This window comes from Anastrepha obliqua, chromosome 3 (assembly GCF_027943255.1).
Source record: "Anastrepha obliqua isolate idAnaObli1 chromosome 3, idAnaObli1_1.0, whole genome shotgun sequence".
Lineage (NCBI taxonomy): Eukaryota > Metazoa > Arthropoda > Insecta > Diptera > Tephritidae > Anastrepha > Anastrepha obliqua.
The window spans coordinates 10,343,888-10,365,967 of record NC_072894.1 but is presented as its reverse complement, the minus strand read 5'-3'; the positions used below and the strand labels follow the sequence as shown (position 1 = coordinate 10,365,967).

General features: G+C 36.5%; 3 protein-coding genes across 4 annotated transcripts in view; 1 reads left to right on the top strand and 2 right to left on the bottom strand.

Annotated features, from left to right (window-relative positions):
* The window catches only part of LOC129240370 (uncharacterized), a 27,890-nt gene extending 6,152 nt beyond the window's left edge, over positions 1 to 21,738 (bottom strand). The window contains exons 1-3 of one of the 2 annotated variants that reach the window (XM_054876128.1): positions 21,638 to 21,738; positions 4,323 to 4,374; positions 461 to 854 (exon numbers count right to left, since the gene is read on the bottom strand). In XM_054876128.1, coding sequence (XP_054732103.1) covers positions 461 to 760 — 300 coding nt within the window. In that variant the 5' untranslated portion in view covers positions 761 to 854; positions 4,323 to 4,374; positions 21,638 to 21,738. The remainder of the gene's footprint in view (positions 1 to 460; positions 855 to 4,322; positions 4,375 to 21,637) is intronic. The other variant, XM_054876129.1, reaches the window with a different exon arrangement.
* The window catches only part of LOC129240369 (uncharacterized oxidoreductase YjmC), a 57,553-nt gene that overhangs the window by 10,501 nt on the left and 24,972 nt on the right, over positions 1 to 22,080 (top strand). The gene's annotated exons all lie outside the window — the stretch shown is intronic.
* Positions 1 to 22,080, bottom strand: part of LOC129240371 (ADP-ribose glycohydrolase OARD1) — a 33,888-nt gene extending 11,808 nt beyond the window's left edge. The window contains exon 1 of the mRNA XM_054876130.1: positions 21,638 to 22,080. Within this exon, the coding sequence (XP_054732105.1) occupies positions 21,638 to 21,785 (148 nt within the window). The 5' untranslated portion in view covers positions 21,786 to 22,080. The remainder of the gene's footprint in view (positions 1 to 21,637) is intronic.

The window sequence follows — 22,080 nt, the reverse complement described above, 5'->3', positions numbered from 1 at the left end:
CCAGCTGGTGGTAGTAGAGGAGGAGTAGAAAGCCCTCCTCTGTGTTGGAAAGATCAGGTGGAGAAGGACTGGGCTTTACTTGGTGTGCTCAATTGGCGCCGCTTAGCACGAGAAAGAAACGACTGGCGCGCTTTGTTGAACTCGGCCAAAATCGCGTAAACGGTTATCGCGCCAATTAAGAAGAAGAAGAGTATTTTATAAAAATACATACGAGTATATATGATATTTCTCCACTATAACTGTATAACAATCTATGTATTTATCAATCTTATCTCTCTTCACTTTCTTACTTCCTAGCCTATCTAAATGTCTCATATCTATACCCCATTCGTGTGCATATCACGTGTCCTCAAAACCGCTAAGAATTTCTTATTTCCTATCACCTTGCCCCCCTTTTTATTTTGGCAGCATACTATTGTAATAATATGAAAACGGTGTTGTATTAGAAATTCCAAATTACCATATGTTCACGCATACAAATCAACGCTGCATGCAATGTATTGTATGTTGTTGTCTCATAGACATTTTCCTTTGTCACCAGAAAGTAAATGAAACGCGACTGCTGCTCCATGACTGCGACATTGCCCACCGTTATTGGCTGCTTGCTGAGCTCATCGAAATTGCCGTAAATGACGGCGAACTGCCAGGCGAGACTGCCTTTCATCGTATTCAAATCGGCTGAGACGGCGTGCGCCAGCGCGTATGACTCGGGCGCGTACAGCAGATTCGTTTTCATTTCGGTTAATTTGAATTGCTGCATTTTTTTGTATCTTTTTGTTTGATTTATTGATTGATAACTTTTTTTATTTCAAAGCCGGTATTGTTATTATTTCTGCGATTGCGATTGACAATTGCTGATGATTATTATTGATGGCAATTATTTTCACATGGCGGCATAAGAATATAAAAAATCATTATTATGAGCCATCAGTCAACGGCCAAAAATATAAATTATATTGTAAAATATGAAAGAAAAAAAGAGAATAAAATCAGAGTAATTAAGGTAGTGAAAGAGTATGAATGTAGACTTTGGAAAGTCGACGAGAATTGAAAAATATGCGAGTATAACACATATGCAGTGACCTAAAATTATGCGGTAAATATACTACTGTAATCAAATAGAAAGGTGACTTTGTTTATAAATAATAAATAATTTCCACATTTTCTTTCGTTCGATCCAATTTTTTAGTTTTTTTTTGTTTGTTTGTAATTTTAATTCAGGACATTGAGTATTATTTCAGGTATTTGCTTTAAAATGTTAAAATGTTACTAAATCTGAAATATTAAGGATTTTTTTTAATTTTTAACCAAAAGAATATTTAAATTTTTTTTCCAAAAAAGAAAGGCTCCGACAAATATCACAAGAATTTAACATGAACTAAACATGAAAGTCGAGTCAATGTTACCGGAACTATCGGAATTTATATCTAACCAAGAAACTTCAGCAAAACCATTCCCCCAAAGCTTAAGAAAAACGCTTTATATTTTAACAACAACATAGCTCCTAGTTTTCATGACGGACTTGACATACAGTATTGGTCAAAACTATAACCCCAGTAGTGCATTTTTTGCAATTGCTGATTTTCTCAAAACAATGAAAGCAGAATATTTTTTTGAATTTTATTTATGTATGTTTATATATTTACTTTTAATAAAACAGCATACAGTCTGTGTGAGAAGAAAAGAACCGGTTTTTTTCTAGTAACTTCAAGATATATTTCGGTTTGCTTTTTGCTGCATAATAGTCCCACTTAAGGGCTATGACGCCAGTGCTAACTCAGGTTAGTGTCGTTCGAAACTTTCTCGTAAACGCAACCAAACAAAAATGAGTGAGAAGTACGCGAAGCGTTTTGAGATGGTATTTTTAAGCACGCATCCGAAAGGGCTGAAATTATCTTACGCCGCGGCTGCAAAAGTGATTAAAAAATCAAAAAGTTTGTTGTGATGTGGAATCAGCGGTATAAGGTGTATAAAAATGTTGATGACTTTTCCGAACGCGGCTTGAAGCGAGTGACGACAAAAAAGCAAGATAAAGTGATCGTCTAACTTTTTAAGCGAGACCCTTCTTTTGCGACTACGCCAAGCAAGCACAGTTCTTGCTGAAAAGGGAATAGATGTGAGTATCAATACCATGCAACGTCGACTGAAGGGGGCGAACATATCCTACCGTCCAAGAAAACAAGTATTGGACTGGCCTTCCCACTTCCCAGACGCTCACCCCATTGAAAATGTGTGGGCAACTATGAAAACGCATCTTGCCGGAAGGCCTGTATGTGTGACCAATTTTTTTTATTTCAAAACTTTAATATAAAATAGTTCGCAGTAGTCCAAAAAGCAATGAAGAAAACTAAAGCACCCTCTACAGTGGTGAAAACAAATACGTTTCTATGCTAATATTGTGCAGAAAACCCCTTATTTTGGATGACTGCAGCGCATCTTTTAGGCATTGAAGTTATTAAGTTACCAATAACATCTTGCGATATGCCTTCCTATGCTGCTTTTACAGCTTCCAACAGTTCGTCCTTTGTGCGTAAAAATTGCAAGAAACACGTAATTTACAGATGCTAAAGACAAACTAATGATTGGTTGGAAAAATGGTTTATCTCGACATAAAATTAATGCAAATTATTCGATGAACAGGTCTGTCGTATCGCGGCTTATAAGACAATTGCAACACTGTGGCAATGTTATAACCGTATATAGTGGAGGAAAAAAAAACCTCTGGGCAGGATGACTCTTTGATAAAAAAACACATTCAAAAGGATCCAACAGTTTCTCTCAGTCCAATTAAAAAAAGTGCGTGTAGCGTAGTACACATAACGGAAGTGAAACTTTCAAGGCAGACAAAGAAAGAGGGAGAGACCCGAGAAAGAACGAGAGAGAGAGAGAGAGAATGAGAGAGAGAGAGAGAATGAGAGAGAGAGAAAGAATATATATCTAAATAAATTCACATTATTTGCAGAGAATACAAATAGACAAAATTTACAAAAAACGGAGAAGGGTCGACCGGTGTAGATAAACACCGGACACAAACCGTGGCAACAAGGCGCACAAACGCAACGATTCCAGGACCGCAGCAACGGCACCACAAATTATCGCAAGGCAATACCAATAAATCCGACGCCGGAATGGATAACACTTTATAGTACGCACAAGCACTAGCTAGGAAACGGAAATAAGCGCCAAAAAGTAGGCCCAAAAAAAACGCCAAAAAAATTGGGACCAAAAAACGCCCTAAACAGTAGGCACCAAGGAAATATAACGCCAAAAAGTAGGCACCAAAAAATATTTCCTACAAGTTTGCACCAACAAACAAGCGCCAAAAAGTAGGCAGTGTTATTTCTCACTAGAAATTAGCAACCACAAGGAAAAACTCAGGAAAAATAGCCTAAAGTGTATCTAAGATATTAATAAGGTATAGCTCTATCTCGCCTTTTCCTCTACGTTATATCTTTTTTCTCTCTCGCGGAAAGAAAATTCCCAAAACGTTGCATGGCCTTGAAATTTTACTCTCCATTCTTGCTCGCCTAAGAAGTTTCACTTCAAAAGAGTTTATGTTTGTCAGTTAGTGAGCGAACAATTAGAAGGCCAGCAGTTGAAGCAGAGTTGTTCAGTCAACGGCCGGCTAAGAAGTGATTCATTTCAGCAAAAATAGAAATACCAGACTAGAATTTGCGAAAGCTCACTTTGATGGGTTCGCGTGATAATTTATTTAAATGGGACTGAAGAATATCCGTTGCGGAACTAGTGAAGCAAACCCCAAGGCTAATCACTAAGGAATCACTAACCAGCGATTATGTCTTTTGACAGTTTAATTATTCCACGTCTACAAACTTGCCTGGGAATGGTCATGTAATATTGACAGGTATTGACATTTTATTCAAATAAAGCCAAGACCTAGAGAATGCATTCAATATTTATATGTATAAAATTAATCTTTTTCTTTATTTATTGTAAAGAGCAGTACTGAAATGTCATAAAATAAAATAATACTGATTAACGGTTATAGTTCTTATGAATAACTCGCAATTTTTGTGTAGCACGTCTGTATATGCCACGAATGACTTTGTCTTTATGAAAAACATTTCATGAAGCATTCCACGGTTGAATGTGAAGACTAAATAATTATTCCCACAAGTTTTACAGGAGTAGCTCTACCAAATGGGCCGCTATAGACGTCACAATTCGAACACTCTGAATGGAAGCCCCCATATATGGAAATTTATTTCGTATTATTAACTTTTTAGTCACTGCATATATGTCATTTCACATACTTTTCATTCTAAAACAATAAATCATATATAAAATTATTGCGTACTTACGTGCCGACTATTTTTTTCCAAGTTATCTACTGTCTTCGCAATAAATTACACTCTGAAAATGTTGGTTGCGTTTTCATTAGAGATACAACAATGACACTTTAATTATTTTATTGTTATTAAATATGCGGTTGGTTGAACAGTTGGTTGGTTGGTTAATTTGTGCCTTTCCGGCTGTTACGCTTGCGATACTCGAATCTGTTATTTTTTGGTGCTGTTGCTACTACTGTGCTTGTTGATTTAGTACTAACAACATCGAAACACCAATGAAAATGACAAAGTGCAGATAGATTATACCAACAAGAAACGTTTGTGGACCGAATGCATGACTAGAATACACACACACACATATACACTCAAATATCAGTGGATCACTGAGTTGGATGACGAGGCCGACCTGCTGGTCGGCTGACTTCGAGTGCAAACGTTTGCGGATGGAAGTGCGAAAGTAAGAGGAAGTATACGAGTATCCACATAGGTGTGTATGTGTGTACGTACGTATACATTGTGGATAGTTGGGTGCGAGTGCGTACTCGTACATACTTTAATTTATGAATGCCTCATCAATTCTTTGAGCGTTAAGTTTTGTCTGTTTCGGTCTTCTTTACGCTCGAAAATGTGCAGTCGAATGTACGGAATGAAAAAGATTTTCGTGAGAAAGTATTCAAGATTGTGAGAACATAGTAGGTAGTAGGTATATGTATATGTTCATATGTATGTGCATACCTATACTCGTATATGCACCTGTGTTCAAAATATTAGTAACAAACGAATTACTACTTTTTAACTTTTTTTATATTTTTTTATGTTTAATAAAAGTTGCACAACAAAAACAATATAATTTAAAGGTAAAAAATTTGTTCGAAATTCATAAAAAATTAAAAAGCAAAGTATCATAAAAAATTTCAACTTTTTAAACAGAATCTTTAGAAAACTTCAAAGTATGCAGTTTTATAGCCCATTAAATTTTAATAATAACTAAAATGTAAGTTTGAAGTCGCTAGAAATTGCGTTTATTTATAAATTTTTTGTAATTTTTTTTTGCATTAATTTTCTTTTCCTTTTCTTCCATATAAAGCACATATTCGGAAGGCCTTCATGTGGAAGAAAATGCTCAGCACCACAGCGAAAAAAATTGTTAAAAATCAACGAGCTATCAACGGGCTATAAAAACCTCTTTTAAAGAATTTTTCTAAAAATTTTAAATAAAAAGTTGGAAATTTTAATGTACTTTTTTTGAAATTCCTTAAATTTTTGTCAATTTCATACCAGGTTTGGTGCTTAAGTTATATGGTTTTTGTTGTAGAATTCGCTATACTTTTATAAAAACATATAAAAATTAAATACAAAAAAATAATAACAAAGCTTGGCAATTCGTCGCGCTACTATTGTTTTGCACACAGGTGTAAGCGCACATTTACATATAAACATAAACATGAATGTGATTATTTCTTTTGCTATTTAACGGTTGTGTTGTTTTGTGACGTTTTTTAGTATAGTTAAAATAATGATTGGTTAAACGAACCTACATTTTGGCAAGTCAAACTTAACTAAAGCAGAGTATATGAATAATGAAGATTATTAATAGGTATTTTAAACTATTTAGCCTACTTTGTATAGCCATAAATTTTAAAAACACATACACACAATGGAGTAAAAGTTAAAAAAAAAAAAATTAAATACGAATATGTACATATAAAGGGGGATCAGATTGGAGGTACTTTTTTAATAGGAGTTTTGTTTTTGACAGATCACGCGTGACTACTGTCAAACTAAATACATAATTTTTTTCAGTATTCATTGACATTTTATCATGGAAAGACTTAGCCCTCAACAACGTTTAGAAATCGTACAATTACAATACGAAAATCGACGCTCTGTCAGAAGTGAGAGATTGAAAATAATTTTACATTATTGGATAATGCTCAACCGATTAGACCACGTACAGCCCGAAGTGAGTGAAGTATTGCGACTGTAAATGAGAGTTTTGCCGAAGACCCGGAAGAAACGATTCGGCGCCGATCTTAACAACTTGGTTTATCTTATGGCACTACTTGAGCAATTTTACGCAAAGATCTTGATTTGAGAGCGTATAAAATAGAGATAGTTCTAGATTTGAAGCCGGGCGATCTTCTAAAGCATCATAATTTCAGTCGTTGCTCGGCGATGATACCCATTTTTGGCTCAATGGCTACGTCAATTTCGCAAAATTTCCGTATTTGGGCTGAAGGGCAACCCGAAACCCTTCAAGAACAGCCATTACATCTGTTGAAAACAATGGTTTGGTGGAGCCTATGGGCTGGAAGAATCATCGGCCTATATTTCCTCAAAGACGAGGCTGGCGCCAATGTAATAGTGAATGGTGAACGCCATCGTGCCATGATAAACAACTTTTTGATGCCGGAAATTGAAACTAGTGATCTCCACAGCATTTGTTTCCAACAAGACGGCGCTACTTGCCATGCAGCGCATGAAACAATAGATTTGCTGGTCGTTTCGGTGAGCAATTTAGCGCTCGTCTCGGACTTGGCCACCAAAATCGTGTAATATCACATCTTTGCACTTTCATTTTGTGGGGGTATGTAGAGTCAAAATGCTTTGTAGAAAAATCAGCTTCGATTGAGGCTTTGGAAGCTAACATTACTAAAGTTATTCACGAGATACCAACCGAAGTCCTCCAGCGAGTCATTCAAAATTGGTGTTTACGGATGGCCGAGTTACGCCGCAGTTGTGGCCAAAGACTTCTTCTTCTTAATTGGCGCGATAACCGCTTACGCGATTTTGGCCGAGATTAACAAAGCGCGCCAGTCGTTTCTTTCTCGTGCTAACCGGCGCCAATTGGACACACCAAGTGAAGCCAAGTCCTTCTCCACCTGATCTTTCCAACGCAGAGGAGGCCTTCCTCTTCCTCTGCTACCACCAGCTGGTACCGCATCGAATACTTTCAAAGCCGGAGCGTTTGTATCCATTCGGACGACATGACCCAGCCAACGAAGCCGCTGGATCTTTATTCGCTGCGCTATGCCTATGTCGTCGTAAAGCTCATACAGCTCATCGTTCCATCGTCTGCGATATTCGCCGTTGCCAACGTGCAAAGGTCCAAAAATCTTACGCAGAATCTTTCTCTCGAACACTCCAAGCGTCGCTTCATCGGATGTTGTCATCGTCCAAGCTTCTGCGCCATACGTTAGGACGGGCATGATGAGAGTCTTGTAGAGTGTTAATTTTGTTCGTCGAGAGAGGACTTTACTGCTCAATTGCCTACTTAGTCCAAAGTAGCACTTGTTGGCAAGAGAGATTCTACGTTGGATTTCAAGGCTGACATTGTTATCGGTGTTAATGCTGGTTCCTAAATAAACGAAGTCTTTTACAACCTCGAAATTATAACTGTCTACAGTGACGTGGGTGCCGATACGCGAGTGCGCCGACTGTTTGTTTGAAGACAGGAGGTACTTCGTTTTGTCCTCGTTCACCACCAAACCCATTCGCTTTGCCTCTTTATCCAGTTTGGAGAAGGCAGAACTAACAGCGCGGTTGTTAAGGCCGATGATATCAATATCATCGGCATACGCCAACAATTGTACGCTCTTATAAAAGATTGTGCCTGAGCGGTTAAGTTCTGCGGCTCGTACGATGCTCTCCAACATCAGGTTAAAGAAGTCACACGACAGCGAGTCACCTTGTCTGAAACCTCGTTTGGTATCAAACGGCTCGGAGAGGTCCTTCCCAATTCTGACGGCGCTGCTGGTGTTGAGCAACGTCATCTTACATAGCCGTATTAGTTTTGCGGGGATACCAAATTCAGACATAGCGGCATACAGGTAACTCCTTTCCGTACTGTCGAATGCAGCTTTGAAGTCGACGAAAAGATGGTGTGTGTCGATTCTCCTTTCATGGGTCTTTTCCAAGATTTGGCGTATTGTGAATAGTTGGTCGATGGTAGACTTTCCAGGCCTGAAGCCACACTGATAAGGTCCAATCAGTTGGTTGACGGTGGGCTTCAGCCTTTCACACAATACGCTCGCTAGAACCTTATAGGCGATATTTAGAAGACTAATCCCGCGGTAATTGGCACAAATTGCAGGATCGCCCTTCTTATGGATTGGGCAGAGCACACTTAAATTCCAATCGGCAGGCATGCTTTCATCCGACCATATTCTGCATAGGAGCTGATGCATGCACCTTACCAGCTCCTCGCCGCCATGTTTGAATAGCTCAGCCGGCAGTCCGTCGGCGCCCGCGGCTTTGTTGTTCTTTAGCCGTGATATTGCTATTCTCACATCGTCATGGTCGGGTAACGGAACGACAATTCCGTCGTCAACGATTGGGGTATCGGGATCTTCACATTCTCTATGACATGCGCAGCTGTCACCGTTTAACAGGTTCGAGAAGTGTTTCCTCCATAATTTAAGATTTCTCTGGATGTCAGTCACCAGTTCGCCGTCTTTGTTCTTACAGGAAAACGCCCCGGTCTTAAAACCTTCTGTAAGCCGCCGAACTTTTTGGTAAAATTTTCGGGCGTTGTTCCTATTGGCCAGCATCTCAAGCTCCTCGCACTCACGTATTTCGGCCTCTCGTTTCTTCTGTCGGATAATACGTCTCTCTTCCTTTTTTAGCTCTCTGTAGCGATCCCACATGGCTCGCGTTGCGCCCGATCGCAGCGTGGCTCTATAGGCGGCATCTTTTCTTTCGGCAGCAGCATGACATTCCTCGTCGTACCAATTGTTTTTTCGGGCTCGCCGGAATCCGATTTCTTCTTCGGCGGCGGTACGTAGGGAACGAGAAATGTTGCTCCATTGCTCGCGCATGCCGGTGTGTTGGGCAGTGCTCTCCGAGAGCAGGAGTGAGAGTCGAGTGGCGAATCTTCTGGCTGTCTGTTGTGATTGCAGCTTTTCGATGTCGAACATTCTTTGCGTAGGTAGATGTACGTTTTTTGCTGCACAGAGGCGTGTGCGCAGTTTGGCTGCAACAAGGTAATGATCCGAGTCGATGTTGGGTCCTCGGATCGTACGTACATCTAATACACTAGAAGCGTGTCTTCCATCTATCACAACATGATCGATCTGGTTTCGCGTTTTTCGATCTGGAGACAGCCAGGTAGCTTGGTGAATCTTCTTATGCTGGAATCTGGTGCTACAGACTACCATGTTTCGGGCCCCGGCCCATGTTGTGGCCAAAGACTCTACTAATTAAAAATATAATAATGAAGATGACTTTGGGTTCCAAATTTTGGGGTTTTATTCAAACTAGTTTAATAGTTTCGATAAGTGCTTTAGTACTTTACTCCAAAGTAGGAGAAACGTCCGCATCCCGCCGCCATGTTTTACGGTTTCTATTAAATAAATAAACAAATAACTAATTGGTGCGTAAGTTTCTGTTAGGTGTTTGGCCGAGCTCCTCCTCCTATTTGTGGTGTGCGTCTTGATGTTGGTCCACAAATGGAGGGACCTACAGTTTCAAGCCGACTTCGGCAAATGCTCTTTATGAGTAGTTTTTCCATGGCAGAAATACACTCGGAGGTTTGTCATTGCCTGCCGAGGGGCGACCGCTATTAGAAAAATGTTTTTCTTAATTTTGGAGTTTCACCGAGATTCGAACCAACGTTCTCTCTGAATTTCAAATGGTAGTCACGCACCAATCATTCGGCTACTTGTGTATAATTGGCAGTGCAAAAAACACGAATTTTCCAGGGCATACTAAAAAAATATTAATCGTTTTGTTTCATAAATATAGAAATTGTCAATAATTTAACTATCGGCGGCTGGAACCTTCTCCCAAGCGCAAATAATAAGTTACCCACACTTAGACGGCTATATTGATTAGTTTTAAATTTTCATCACCAAAACCTGCGTAATCGAATTTTTTGGGACGTCTTCAAATGTTGCTGTGAATAGGCGTAGCAAAAGATCAATTACGGTGGGCTAAAACTATTTTATATTTTGTTATTTAAATACTGAATTTCGTTGTGTTTTACTTTTTAGGTAATAATATTATTGTAGAAAAAGTAATAAAATTAGATACATTTACTCTACAATATACCTACATATACGTAGATATGTATGATATGTAGATGCTTGACAAGTATAAGTATATGTTGGGAGCATCCACATATACATTAAGGTGGCTCATATTTTACGATGGCGGAAATTTTATTTTTCTAACATTAAAACTAAAATTAATTAAGGGGTTAATACAGTTAGAATTTTCAAACAACCGACTTTTTTATTTTTATTTTTTTCTTAATGTACATACATATATTTAAGAATACACACAGGAAATTTAATATCGCTCCGGTGAATATTTGCGAAGCTACACGCAAATTTGAAAAGGCGTTTCAGAGTGCTTGAAAGTACAAGAAAATACTTTAAACGCGTTTTTCTCAAAGTTTTCAAAGTCGGTGACCACCATTACTCGAAAACGGCTACACCGATTGGTCTCAAATTTTAACAGGAGCTTCTTAAATATATCTTTTAATAATTAATTGAAGACTTTTCTCAACGATAAATATTTTTTTTTTATAAACAATTTATTAAAACATATTATTAAACAATTTTAGTCAAAAAATCGATTTTTTTGTCTTTAGAAACAGCCATCCATTTGGTCAAAAAAAATTATTCTTCTTATTCTTTCGATTAACTACTTGCCTTACGATTAAATCTCGAAGAATAGTACGCGTGCAGACTATTAAATTTAGCGCAATTCTATGAGTGGAATAATCATCGGTTTATTAAAAAGAAACTCTTAAACAGTTATCTATATTGAGGTAAATAATAATATTTTTGTTTTCACAAGTTTAAAGAATTTCATATGATTTTAAACATTAAATTCGTCAAATTTGAGTACAGAAAAATTTTCACTCAAGGGGTTAATTACTAGATTTAACATTACTTTAACGAAATCTGTTTGGTTTCATGATTTCAGAGAATCCAGTTCAGAGATATGGTATAGTGGTCACCCCAAAACGTCTTTTTTGAGAGGAGCACCCGAAGATCAGCTGTAGCTCCTTTCCAAATAAATATTTTTACTAATACTAAGTCTTAAAATACAGTTAAAAGATAACATAATATGTGTACAAGTTTTTAGATCAAGAAATTGAAAAGTTTTCTCAGGAAAAATTCTGGAAAATTCGCTTTTTTCGGCCTTCTAAGTGTATATAATCCTTTAAGGGGGGCCTTTCATCAGCTTTCATCGGCTTCAAAAAATCGATTTCCCTTTTTTACTGCAATCGATAGATATTATATATTATAGGAGAATAAGCCCTCACAATTTTATAGCGGAATTCAAAGAGATTTCTAAGTTACAGGCCTGTGTACCGTCCCTCGTGTGAGTATACTGTCTACCTTCTGAAAACTTTGTTTTCTCAAAACCATGTTTTAAAAATGGCGTGTAAGATTTAAAAAAACGACGAAAGTTATCGTTTCAAACCGATAATCTATATAAAGATAATTAAAATGCGGAACTAATTAACTAACGAAATACAAAAAAAAAAATCATTTTTTAATGTTATTTAACACCTTTTTTGAAAAAAATTGCGAAAAAAAGCACTTTTTTTCAATAATTAATTGTGTGTTCATTTTTTCATATTTTTGTACAAGAGTAGTCTATTATATGCGGGAAAGCCTTCTGAATAAGACAATCTTTTTCTTTTGTGTTTCAGGTAAAAACTACGACCGCAATCTTACACGCCGTTTTACTAGCGCGCAACGAGAAGCTGTACGAGATCCCTCATACGTCCGCCATTTTGTTTTTTTATTTATGTAAAAAATTGTTTATTACTCTTCAATCATGCCTTCAAATAAATGCAAAAGATTATTCCTGTGTGTCGCTTTTTTCGCCTCGAAAAAAAATTTAGAAAAAACACCTTTTTTTGAAGCCACTGATAAGAGAACCTTAAGGTTGCTAAATTACCAAATTGTTAAGAATAATTACTAGATTTTCTACTTTCCTGGACTATTTGTACATAATCGAATCTGGAAAAAGTGAGTACTCGTGGCGCGAAATTAATCACCCTATCTGAAGGTTTATAATTTTTGCAAATGGCACCGTTCAACAAACATACATATATGACACTTATGAACTAGACAGCTTGATGAAACGAGTACAAACAGACAAACAATGAAGCGCGTAAAGGTCCTAATCAAGATTTCCATCACTCAAAATCATTTTTATATGTAGTAAAAACGATACGAAAAACAATCCCACCTTGTGCAACGTGCTTTCTATCGAAATCAGATGCTACAGGAATGATCTGGATTAATTTTTGTTGTGTTTAACATAATTGATTCCAAACCAAAGTCCGGTGGCTTAGTTTGAGCAAAGCTATAAATTCATTTTTTGCTTATTTTAATCCATTTCGTTAACCGAAATATGTGCCGTTTGACCCTTGTTCGGTAGAACCTTTAGTCGTTCAGTATAGATCTTCTGAGATGGCTGTTCAAAAAACTGCTTCAACTTTATTTTGCAGATCTTTAATGAATTCAGTTAAACTCGCTGAAGAGAGTTTTTTAGAAGCCAATGATTGTCCACATCCAATGTCAGGACTTCATGGCCGATTAATCAAAGCTTCCCAGCAAAGGTCCCTCAGTTTCCGGCGCGTCATGAATTTGTAGAGCGAGAAATAACCATGGCGTCCCCACATTTCTACCAGTTTTGACTATTTTTCTTTTGCTAGTTTAATCTCAAAATCTTCCTTATTGAACACTGAAGGTAACGAAAAAGCAGACGGCAAGATGGGGATCTACAGAGTCGTTGTGCACACCCGTAGGTGCAATAAAGAATGCAATTTCCTTAAAATATCTGCAAGTCGCGGAATGCAGATGGAAAGACTAGACAACATACAAAGTTAGCAGAGCTTGTGGCCCACCAACAACCACAAACAACTGTCAATACTGATAAATATGAAACGAAGGGATGCCCGTAGACTCACTGCAGTGATAACTGGTTCTGGCCTATCGGAGAACAATCAGCCAAATGTTGTAAGCAGCCAAAGAAAAAGGAAACGATTATCCATTTCCTTTGTGAATGTCGTGCCTTATGGAAGGAGAGAATATGCACCCTTGGCAAATCACTGTTCGAGAGCCTCAAACAACTGTCTAACTTAGACGTCAACCTAAAAAAGTTTTTGGGCCGCACAGACGGGATATAGGCATGCTATAAATAACCGTTAAACAAGTTGATAGCGAGGATGTGGCAACAAAATGGTGCGGAAGCGTTAGTTGGATTGTGGATGCATCACTATTTTAACTAACCAACTAATCGCTCATTTTATATATTACACAGATACTGAGTACGATGATGCGGAGCACACCTTCTTTAAATGCGAGAGGTGGAACGTAGAGAGAACAGGTCTGCAACGAGCTATTGGTGTATTTACACCTGAAGAAATTATCGAGAAAATGATGATAGACGAAGAAAAATGGAATGCCGTCACAAATTTTGTGGAGGATATTATCCGAAAAAAGAAGCGCGAAATGAAAAGTTATGCTGAAGAGCATTGAGCATAGGTTTCTCAAAACAGGCGACCCTGGACGCAGGGTGAGTAAGTAAGTGTCTTTCTTAGGACGCCGTCTTGGCCCTCTACCTCGAAGCAATGCGGAAGCAGTCCCGGGGTGGAGGGAAAACTCCAAGAGAAGAGGAGGGATATTTTTAGTGGAATCACCACACACGTAGTAGCGACGGTTACTATATGGTGCGAGGGCATTTTTAACCCAACCTCATCGCCAAAAAAAAAAAAAAATCCATATAAACCCAAGCTTAGAACTTTCTACAAGAATTAAAATAATTCAATAGTGGTTCATCAAAATTTCAAGCTTTTTAATAGAATTTCTAAACAAAAAATTTCTATGCAGTTTTATAGTTTATTAAATTTTAGTACAATCAATTGTCAATTTGAAGATGCTTGAAAATCTCGTGGAATTTTTCATAACTTTTTTCCTTCACTGGTGTTACAAATAGTCTCGGTATATTGACTGCACTATGTTTTTTCTTTTTTGTATGGAGGAAATGCGTAAATTTCGAGCCACTTTACGCTTCATATTTATTTCACTAAAACTTCTATAAAACTGAACACCAAAAACTTAACAGAAATTGTAATTTAAAAACTTAAAATTTATGGTTATTGTTATTTAAAAACAAAAAATAAATAATTGGCGCGTACACTTCTGTTAGGTGTTTGGCCGAGCTCCTCCTCCTATTTGTGGTGTGCGTCTTGATGTTGTTCCACAAATGGAGGGACCTACAGTTTCAAGCCGACTCTGAACGGCAGATATTTTTATGAGGAGCTTTTTCATGACAGAAATACACTCGGAGGTTTGCCATTGCCTGCCGAGGGGCGACCGCTATTAGAAAAATGTTTTTATTAATTTTGCTTTCACCGAGATTCGAACCAACGACCTCTCTGTGAATTCCGAATGGTAACCACGCACCAACCCATTCGGCTACGGCGGTTATTGTTATTTACTGTTATAAATAAAATAATTAGCATTAAACAAGCAAAAGAAAAATAGTCAAAATTTGGGCAAAATATTGAGGTGCTATAGTTTTTTACGGGGCTGTACATTGTGGTCCGGTGGTATGCCATAGACATGTCAAAGCATCAAGCACTCCCTGCCTCACTTGAAAATACCAAAAACAAAAAACAAAAAAATACTGGAGAAAACTATTGTCTTTTCTAATGCGGGCTCTAGAGTGCAGTACAATGGACTTAATTGCGTATAAATGCCGCACTTGCTAGTTGTCCCGACAAAAAAAAAAAATTTGTAATTGACAGCTCAATAGCTCCAATAGATCCACCCTAATGCATTAAGGGGTCAGTCTACTTTGGAGACTCGAAAAAAAGGCTATATTCGTGATTTTTTTTTTGAGAAAACTATAAATGATAGTAATATAAAATTTGTTTGATTTATTAAATAAAGTCTTAAAATTCAGAAATAAATTTTTTTTTATTCAATTTTATAGTATTTTTAGTAAAAAAATAGCAGTGAAGCGTAACGTCTCAAACATGGGTTGGTGAGGCAGCTCCATCAGAACTCAAGAACGGCTTGTCTGAAACAAAAAAATCAAAATGTTTCAGATTCAGTAAGATACTGGCTACAAAATGACCCTCGGATATTAGGTTTTAATGAAGACAAAAAAAATGGCTGATAAAAATGGAAAATTTTTGATAGAACGGTTTTTTTTTCGCATATTTAAAAAAAATATATAGTAAAAATTTAAAATTTCAAAACCCCCGAGCGTCAATTTGGTGCAAATTATGTCTAGAATAGGTGATCCAAATTTTATGAAAATCGGTTGATTAGTTTTTGAGATACAGTGGAGCTAGATTTTGAAAACGTTGTTTTGAGAAAAACGCGTTTAAAGTTTTTAATGCACACTATACGCGCAGGTAGACGAAATAAGGTACTGATGTTCAGGTAAAAAAAAAATAGTTAGAGTGCTCGGATTTTCTTAAAATTTTTACACAACATTTCTGGATATATATACTTTCAAATTATGCAAAAAAAAAAAATTGAAAAATTTTAAAGTGACAAAGTAGACTAACCCCTTAATATGTAGTTACATACATATGTTGAGGTGCGTAAGTTTGTATGTTTTGCGCCATCAACAGTTGATAAGAATTAAAATTAAGCTAAGTAAGAAAAATACCTAATTGGAATGCGCAAAGTATTACCAAAAAACTGAATACTCGTAGTTCCGTTGCTAGAATCTTTGCTACTTATACGGTAAATTCTAGCAGTTACTTTATGGCTATACATGTTTTTCATTGAACAGCGTCAATATGTGTTTATGTTTTTTGTTTTTTGTTTTCTAGAATTTAGAATTTGTTTACTTATACTCAATCAGAAGATGTCGCAAAACAGTTTTGGTTGTTGTTTTCAATCATTCTCGCGAATCGCATTGATTTGCTATGACGACGAGTCTAAAATGGCCCAGTCATTTATTCTTAGGTTGATGATCTAAGTTACCGTTAAAGACAAAATAATTAATATTTTGGATTCAAAAGCAAGCTAGCCAAATTTTTACCAAATGCCTTAACCAAACCAACACAACTGGAATTCACTTTAATGCATTGTTGAATAACTTAGAACTGCTTTAAATTTTTTTTTTTTATATTAATTTTTTTTTTAATTTATTATTTTCTATTGACAAATGAACTTGTTAGTCTCGCTTTTAAAATTTAAAGCAGAAGACTTAAAACGTTCCAGTACAAAACTTAACAATTGTCACTAAACTTGTTCCAACCACTAACAAACTCACTATGATGATGCACGAACAGCCGCGGAACACTTGTTGATTAGTCAGTAGCAAGTAGGTGCTCTCTCCCATTCGTATGCCAGTGTGGAACACAATAAATTTACAATTCACAATTGACTCTTGGGTTGCGGAACAGCGGCGAACAAATTGCTAAGTTGTGAGGTCGCTTTTGTTATTTATAAAAATGGATTGATAAAAAAAATCATGTATTAACAACACATTTTATTTGTGAGCTACTAAAAGTACTTTGGAAAAATATATTATTAGGTTCGTCGATTTATCCTGTGCAAAACTGTACGGGTGGGTGACTTTGGTTATAAAAAAATTGTACAGCCTCCAAAGTAATCTCTCTTCGATAAATGTACAGCCCGTGCCAGGAGAAAAGAAACGGTTTTTTTTCTAGTAACTTCAAGATATATTTCGTTCAGCTTTTTGCTGCTTAATAGTCCCACTCAAGGGCTACCCCGCCAGTGCTAACTCAGGTTGGTGACGTTCGAAACTTTCCCGTAAACGCAACCAACCAAAAATGAGTGAGAAGTACGCGAAGCGTTTTTAGGCGGTGTTTTTATGCACGCATTCGAAAGGGCCGAAATTATTTTACGCCACGGTTGCAAAAGTGATTAAAAATGCAAAAAAGTTTGTTGGGATGTCCAATCAGCAGTATAAGGTGTATAAAAATGTTGATGACTTTTCCGAACGCGGCTTGAAGCGAGTGACGACAAAAAAGCAAGATAAAGTGATCGTCTAACTCTTTAAGCGAGACCCTTCTTTTGCGACTACGCCAAGCAAGCACAATTCTTGCTGAAAAGGGAATAGATGTGAGTATCAATACCATCGAACGACGACTGAAGGAGGCGAACATATTACACCGTTCCACATCGTCAAAAACACTGCTCTCAGAAAAAAACATTGAGAAACAACAAAACAAGAAAATGGCGTCACAGTATTGGACTGGTCTTCCCAGTCCCCAGACGTCAACCCCATTGAAAATGTGTGGGGAACTATGAAAACGCATCTTGCCGGAAGACCAGTCCATCATTTAAAGCAACTCGTGCATCAAGTTCGCAAAATCTAGTCCTGTTTGTCGACGAGCTACGCAGAAAAGCTGGTTCAAAGCATGAAGAAGGTGCCAGGCTATTGAATAATTGCGACTCGCAGTTCTGTACATACTTTCATGTAAAAGAATTTTAAATATATATCTTTTATACTGCAGGAATAATCGCGGTTCCTTTTTTGGAATTGAAATTGTCGCATACACCCTTTTTTGGTTGTTTGGTCCAGCTCCTCCTCCTATTGGGGCGTGCGTCTCGATGTTGTTCCACAAATGGAGGGACCTACAGTTTCAAGCCGACTCCGAGCGGCAGATATTTTTATGAGGAGCTTTTTCATGGCAGAAATACACTCGGAGGTTCACCATTGTCTGCCGAGGGGCGACCACTTTTAGAAACAACTTTTTCTTCACTTTTGTGTTTCACGGAGATTCGAACATACGTACTCTACGAATGGTAGTCACGCACCAACCCAACTAACCCGGCGGCTAAACCATATACACATTGTATTTAATGACAACCGCAAAAGATATATTTTTCGAAACGATATACCCACGAAGTTGAAATGTAAAAACCAACATTCTATATGATTATGATTTATGCACATATAATGGGTGTTGTTTTCTAGCTGCATGAGAATTATCGATAGCTAGAGTTTGACAGCTGACAACTTCTTGAACGAACCTTGAATGGCCAAAAGAAAATTTTTATTTTTTAACAATAGATCAAAATTCAAAACAAAAATAAAAAATCTTTTTTCGCTTCCGTTTTACACGCTTTTAAAGAAACACCCAAAAACACACCATTTTAAATGAGGCGAGAGCCTGACGAAAAAAAATTAAGTTGAGCTGAGCGATAAAGGCAAGCGCTATGGAGCCAAGTTGACTGAATTTTTACTTCCAAAAATTATCAGCTAGCAATTTAACCTGTATAACTCGAAAAATAAATGCCATGAAATTATCTATCTGTTAGATTGTAATAAAAAAATCCTCCCAAATATATTTGTGCTTTGTATTATCATTTTAAGTTCTCAAGCTCTTAAATACACCCAATATAATATGATATAGTATACTAACGTGGTGGATCTAAGCTTGAGATCTTTATATTGCAATTCATCTCAATGTTCTGGAGCCTGATAAGTGTTTTGTTCTACCTACGCTGAACGGCTGATAGTTTTTACTGGAACGCTTCTAAAAGAAGAAATTACCACTCAAAGCAGCTAACGCTTTTACAGAAAAACTTTATCTATTATAAATTTCATCGGTAGATTTTGAACAGACAATATGCTGTTGATATACCGGAATCTTCTTCTATAAGTACGCTCGGTTATAGCGACTTTATAGTAATAAATTTCTTTAATTTGTACAGATGATCATATAAACCTTGTATAGATCACTCAATTCCAGCACTTTCATTACACGACTCTATCATTTTATACTCGATTTGCCTGATTATAAATTATGACAGACCGTTTTTTCCTCTTTAAGGGATTATATACAGTAAGAATTTTCAAAAAATCTATTTTTTTTTTATTTTCTTAATGTACATAAATTTAAGAATTCACATAGAAAATTGAATATCGTTCGGTGAATATTTTCGAAGTTACACGCAAATTTGAAAAGGCTTTTCAGAGTGCAAACTTTAACCGCGTTTTTCTCAAAATGGTATTTTCAAAGTCGGTGACCAACATTACTGGAAAACGTCTAAAGCGATTAGCCCTTAGGAGCAAGGTGGGAAGCCAGGTTCCCACCTTCTTTTTTCTCAACTTTTCTCTACAGATTTGATATTTATGAAAATGGGACCGAGAAAATTTATTTATATGATAATCCATATATCAAAGAATGTAACTGAAACTAAGAAAATTGTTTTGCGTGAATTTATAAACGATTACAGATAAACAAATTGAAAAAATCGTCTATTTTCAGGAAAAAATTCATTTTTCAACAAAGTACATAATGTATAAAGATGGGACATGATACTATAAGGTTTTTGGGGTTGCTGATTACGAATCTGAGGTCAGATTTGAGAAATTCAATATGGCGGATACAAAATGGCGGACATATTTTTTGAAAAATTGTTGGATACTCACCAAGTTTGATATTAGGGAGTTTTTGGTATCCAACAAGTTTTCAAAAAATATGTCCGCCATTTTGTATCCGCCATTTTGAATTTTTCAAATCTGACCCAAAATTCGTAATCAGCGACCCCAAAAACTCCCTAATATCAAACTTGGTGAGTATCCAACAATTTTTCAAAAAATATGTCCGCCATATTGAATTTCTCAAATCTGACCTCAGATTCGTAATCAGCGACCCCTGAAACCCTTAAAATTACATGCAATCATAAAAGCGGTTGGTAAGTAAAATGTGTGCTTCAAAGGGTTAGTCTCAAATTTTAACACGAGCTTCTTCAATATATATTTTTAGTAAGTGGTCGAAGATTTTTTCTCAACGATAAATATATATTTTTTATAACAATTTAATTAAATTTAATTTAATTAAAACATATTATTTAGCAATTTTGGTCAAAAATCGTTTTCTTTTTTTGAGAAACCGCCATTTTGTTATCAAAGAGTTTATTTTGCTTTTTTCCTTCGATTAATTTCTAGATTTACCATTACTTTAACGAAATTTGTTTGATTTTTTAATTTCAGAGTATCCAGTTCAGAGATATAGTGGTCACCGCAAAATGTTTTTGTTGAGAAGAGCTCCCGGATATCAGCTGTAGCTCATTTCCAAAAAAATATTTTTACTAATACTATGTCTCAAAAATACAGTTAAAAGATAACATAATATGGATGCTTTCCATTTCAATTCAACCGGCCTATTCGGGACATGTTCTCCGATTTCGATGTAACTCAAATATGTTGCTCTCTGATCAAAATAATGAGACACGCATTCTTTTTGTTCGCCTGAAAAAGATTTTTTTCAAGATTTATCGGCAATTTTCTTTTTCGGCTCAAAATCGATTTTTTAATTATATAAGAATAGCCCGGTTGAATAGAAATGGAAAGCATCTATGTGTATAGATTTTTAGATCAATAAAAGTTTTCACAGAAAAAATTCTGAAAAATTCGCTTTTTTTCGGCCTTCTAACTGTATATAACCCCTTAATCACAAAACTCTCTCTAGATTTATTGTAGACTATTCAAAAGCTAATGCACAATTTGCAGGAAGTAAGACTGACCGAAGCAGGCATTTTTAAGCAAAGCTAATGTCAAACTAATCTTTCGTATCTTAAAAGTTATTTTAAAGTTCTCTATACTATACATTTCTATTAAATTTCAAATAAATCAATCAAATCAATTTAAATCATCCGAAGATAACAGAGATGAGTTATTTTGGAACTATTTTGTTTATTTATACTCGTAATTAATAAAAGCAAGTAAAATATATTTACTAAATATCGTAGCAAGATAGCAAAGTTACACAACGTGAACCCTAAACGCCCCCACGAGGTGTTCTTAAGGACTCACTTCTCACTCCCGCTTCGAAACGCTTAGCATTTCCTTATTTGCTTGGCTGTGTATCTGCATGTGTGGGCCCTAGTAGTGACGCTTCATTGTGAATGACTCCAAAGAATTTGATGCACATAACACAGAACCACAAATATAAGAAACAAGCGCTACACATACATACAATGCAACGAAACTACGAAAGCAGCGCCAAAACAAAAATGAAAATAGTTAATTTTACTCGTATGCTTACATTTGTGACAACAAACAATTTCCTAAGTATGTATGTATGTATGTATGTGCTTTGAGGGCATTATGAGTGCAGGTGTTAGTCGGTGAATGTTGTAAACAATTGCCTTACATAAGAATTAGTTAGCAGCATGATGAAACGGAAGAGAAGAGGCGGAAGCGCCCCCATTAGTCCACATAAGTATTTTCGCGTGAGATCGAGTGAGATCGATTAAATGCGGGGTCATTATTTGCGAATCGTTAGTAGTTAGCTACTGCAGCGCCTGAGTGCGCCCTTAAGAGTTAGCAAAGAGAATATATGAACATGAACTTACGCAAAATTAATAGACTCTGCTGATCACTTTTGGTGGTTGTGGCTGATGCTGCAGTTAGAAAAGTGTGCGTTCCAAATGTTTTCTTGTACACAGATTCATACAAAATTCGATATTTTTTAAATGCCACAAAATTACACCGTCCAAACATTTACGTAAATTATTGCACAACACGTAAAATTCTGAATCTCCTTAATTTTTGCTTGTAGTCGAAATTATAGTTGGTGTTCCTGTATCGCCCACTCAAACAATGAAGGTGAATTGTAAACACAACGAACAACTCGGACCCGCTAATTTACGCACTTATTTTCAATTGTCGCAATTCCGTTCCGAACAGCTCGCTCAACCTATTCCGCAGCCGATTGCAAAATAACTTAGATCAAATTAAAAGTTTATTAACGAAGTTGTGTAGTGGGGCAGCAGAACAGATTGAAAATGTAAAAAAA